The 3640-nt window shown below is 49.9% G+C and overlaps 1 protein-coding gene across 1 annotated transcript; it reads right to left on the bottom strand.

Moving 5' to 3' along the window:
- Nucleotides 1-568: 568 nt before the first annotated feature.
- On the bottom strand, nt 569-3057 carry LOC121160106 (interleukin-20-like). The gene is made up of 5 exons (XM_040985792.1): nt 2899-3057; nt 2549-2614; nt 2299-2451; nt 1613-1687; nt 569-646 (listed from the first exon to the last, which is right to left on the bottom strand). Exons 1-5 carry the CDS (start codon nt 3055-3057, stop codon nt 569-571), a joined length of 531 nt encoding a protein of 176 aa, XP_040841726.1.
- Nucleotides 3058-3640: the final 583 nt, after the last annotated feature.

Here is a 3640-nt window from a genome sequence, read left to right as displayed (position 1 = left end):
CCTGGGATATTTTCAAACTACAAGCAGACATTATGCAAAGAAAACTTTATTTATAGAAGGACGTGTTGGCAGATGCACAAGTGTAAGGCTGGGGAGTTGAGTGGGGGTGGTCAGAGATAGTTAGAACAGATCTGTAACTTCACATCATAACTTCTTCATCTATGACCCACACTTAGCAGGCTTTCGTTTGATTTTAAATAAATCACATAACAGTAACCGTGAGTAATACGGTGTTCATAAAAATGACTAACCCTTCTAGCCAGTCTTCAAATTTCAGTTTTGTTCACTATATGCCAGTACATCCTTTGTGTTGTAAAGCTCTCATGAAGCACAAAAATGGCAAAAATAAATAAATAATAAATAAATAAATAAATAAAACCCATGAGTGTAAAAGAAGAAAAAAAATCTTGTCAAAATCAAAATGGAAACACATAAAGCCAACATTTAGAGAAACAAATCTTGTGACCAGCACTGAGTGGCATGGCACTGGGTGGTTTGTGGTCATGCCTGCAGGGGGTGAGGTGGGGACGCTCAGTCAGGTGCAATCCCAAGCACGGCGTCTCCCTTCCTAGGTTGTCTCCTCCATCCACCGCAGGAGGATGTCCAGCTCCCCCAAGGCCTTCACCACGGCCACTTGTGGCTCCAGCTGAAACAGATAGTCACCACTGTGATTAGAGGTGAAGGAGCGGGCTTCAGGGCTAATCATTACTATGCATTGGTCTGCAGGGGGCTGCAGAGAAAAGTAGTCTTTTCAAGAGGAGTTAGAAAGCCTCAAGACTTTACAAGAGGAAGAGGTTTGAAGGCCCATAAGGAAATTGATGTCCAGGAGTGAAGGTGGAGTTCAAATTGAGACAACAACCTACACCTCTCCAAACACGGAGAGCAAAGTAGTTAGGCTGTTTTCCTCCAGTGGGTGAGTGTGCGATTGTGTATGTGTGTTTCTGCATTGAGCTGGGAGACTGCCACCTGTGCCTACAACAGTTGAATAAGTATTGCTTGTGCCAAGCATTAGGCTGATGGCAGGGGACTCTGAGATCAGTGGCACGGTCTCTATTCCTGAGGTGTTTACAGAAACTCAGGCAGAAGAGGTGACTAGAAGGTAGCATGAGGAGTAAAGGATGGATGCCCACAGGACAACAGAGAGGTGAGAACTCCGAGAATCTCAGCCACTGCCTTCCTGGAAATGATTCTTGGCTGGATCCCAAGGGCTGCAGAGGCATTAAGCAGTGAGGAACTTCCTGACAAGTATGCCAAGGTGCTCACCAAGCCACAGTGATGCATGAGTGTGTGTGTGAAATCGTGTCTCTGGAGGTATGGGAAAGTGTGCGTGTGCTGGATGATGGTCACCTCTGGGCTCTGCTGCTGGAAGAATCAGATAGCCCCTGAGTGATTTGATGTAATCACGTTCATTCTTCCCCAGTCCCAAAGACTGCCCTCTTCTGGAGCCTGGAGGGTGACCCCCGGGTGAAGGCGAGGGGTGATCAGGGTGAGCTCAGAAGGCCACAACCTGAGAGCTGTAAGGACTTCTACTTGGATGATCATCCATCCCACCCATCTATGATCTCAGCCCAAAAACACACCCATCCCAGCCAATGCCAAAGTTGCATTATACCTCTTCGAAGTGACTCAGAATCTGACTGTATTTCTGTGTGGCTTCCTCCCCACAGGCGCATTTTGCATTGGCATGCTGAAAGGAGTAACAGAGTTTATGACAGATTCTGATTTTCCACCCTAGCCATCAACACAACCAGGTAAAAATTCTGCCCTTCTAAAGCACAACTCTGTAGACACTTCTGTGGGATCAGTTGGGGTCATTAAACTGGCCATGAGCTTGAAGAGCAAGCCAGTTTCCTCCATTCTCCACCCCACCTCTCGTCTGACAGTTCCAGCCCAGAGCTCCCCTGAGTGAAGGAATTGGGTCCATCGGTCCTAGCACAACTGTGTTCTGAGATCAAGTCCAATAACCTATTGATTGACCGCCCAAATATAGGATGCATTAGTACCCCAAGACACCACACTTATAAAAAACCATCGTCTCATGGACAACAGACCATTATCATTACTGTCACAGTTAGCATCATAGAGTTCATTAGACTTTGCAAAATGCTTTAGGTGTATAACAGAGGACCAGAAGTCAATACAACTGAGTTCTTATTCCTTAAGAACTGATGCAACATGGATTGTTAGAACGTTGGGGCTCAGTTTCTCTATCCATCAATGGGAATAGAAAGGTGCTTGGTTGCTGACTCTCTGAAGCCACATGCTGAGATGCACCCATCACCCACAAGCCCCACTCACACAGAGCCGCAAGTCCTTCTTGATGCTCAGAAGGGAGTTAGCGAGCTTGCTGATCCGTCGAAGGGTATGATGATCAGGGCTCCGGTAGTGTTTGAATACTCTCTCCAAGTAGAGTCTCAGTAAATGGCGGAGGAGACAGCATCGATTCACAGGCTGCAAAGAAAAGTGTGTGGCTTCAGAGATCAGAGCAGGGTGGTGGAGATGCTACAACACTCTGTTCTCCCAGAGCCCGCCTGGGCCAAGCCCCTACCTGTGTGTCTTGCATAGACTCAGTCCTCCTTAAGAGTCTCACATCCAGGCTTTCGTCTTGGGCTTGCTAAACAGAGGACGGGGAGGTATATGGCAGCAGGTCAGGGGCTGCTCTCAGTGTCTGTCCCTCCCAGATGTCTTCTCCCCCGTCCCACCAAGGCCCAGAGAAAGGTGACCCTTCCCAAGATATTTTTAAGCCATACCACGGCAAGCATTTCTCAAGATTGCACCCTCGGAGTAGGGAGTCTCTGGCCTGACCCTTCTTTATGACCACACTGCCAAGGTCACCTGGTGCAGATGAAAGCAGCCAGGAGAAGCCTATGGGCAATGGGGCTGGAGTGGGGTACATACCACACTGTGGCGGATCTCAGTAAATCCACGTTGTATCTCCTGGAGGTTTGTACTGATCACACAGCTTCCTAGCTGGAGTGTCCGGAGGCCGGCAGAAGGAGCCCAGAGGAGATGGAACACAGCAGAGAGGAGACCAAAGGCCAGCCTGGAACCTTTCATCTTACACGTGGAATCTGGAGTCTGCAGGGGCTGGGGAATCACAGGCAAGAGAATAACTCGCTGATTTCCCCTACTTGCCTGTCAGAAGCCAACCAGGCACCAGGGTGGTGCCTCCCCCGGTGTCCAACAGCTTCCTAGGAGACACTGCTGTGCCTGCCCTGGACGGGAGCTATCGGGTGTGGAGCAGGGTCTGGGTGAGTTGGTGCTAGGGTTCGCGACTCCTTTATTCTGTCCCCAGCCCCGGCGGCCCGTCATTGCCCAGCAGGGGCTGGAGCAGCAGGCCCTCGCGGCACATGCATGCAAGATGACATTTCAGGGGCAATGTCAAAACTTGTCTTGGAGAATTGACGCATCCAACCCTCCCCTGTAGGATGCCAGCCTCACTCATGCACTGGTGGCCTCAGACCCACAGTGGGGCTGGGGAAAAAAACAGCATTTCACTGTGGTTCTGCCACCAAACACACGTGGGGGGCGGGGCAGGGGCAGTGGATGGAGGAGGGTGGAGTGGGTGACTTTTCTGACCTCCCATGGGGCAGGGGAACCAGGTTCTGTTAAACAGTTGTGTGGGATCAGAGTGGTTATT

This window comes from Ochotona curzoniae, unplaced genomic scaffold (genome assembly GCF_017591425.1).
Source record: "Ochotona curzoniae isolate NIBS_2020 unplaced genomic scaffold, NIBS_Ocur_1.0 contig_430, whole genome shotgun sequence".
Lineage (NCBI taxonomy): Eukaryota > Metazoa > Chordata > Mammalia > Lagomorpha > Ochotonidae > Ochotona > Ochotona curzoniae.
The sequence above is the reverse complement of the archived record's forward strand: the minus strand, read 5'-3'. Positions and strand labels throughout refer to the sequence as shown.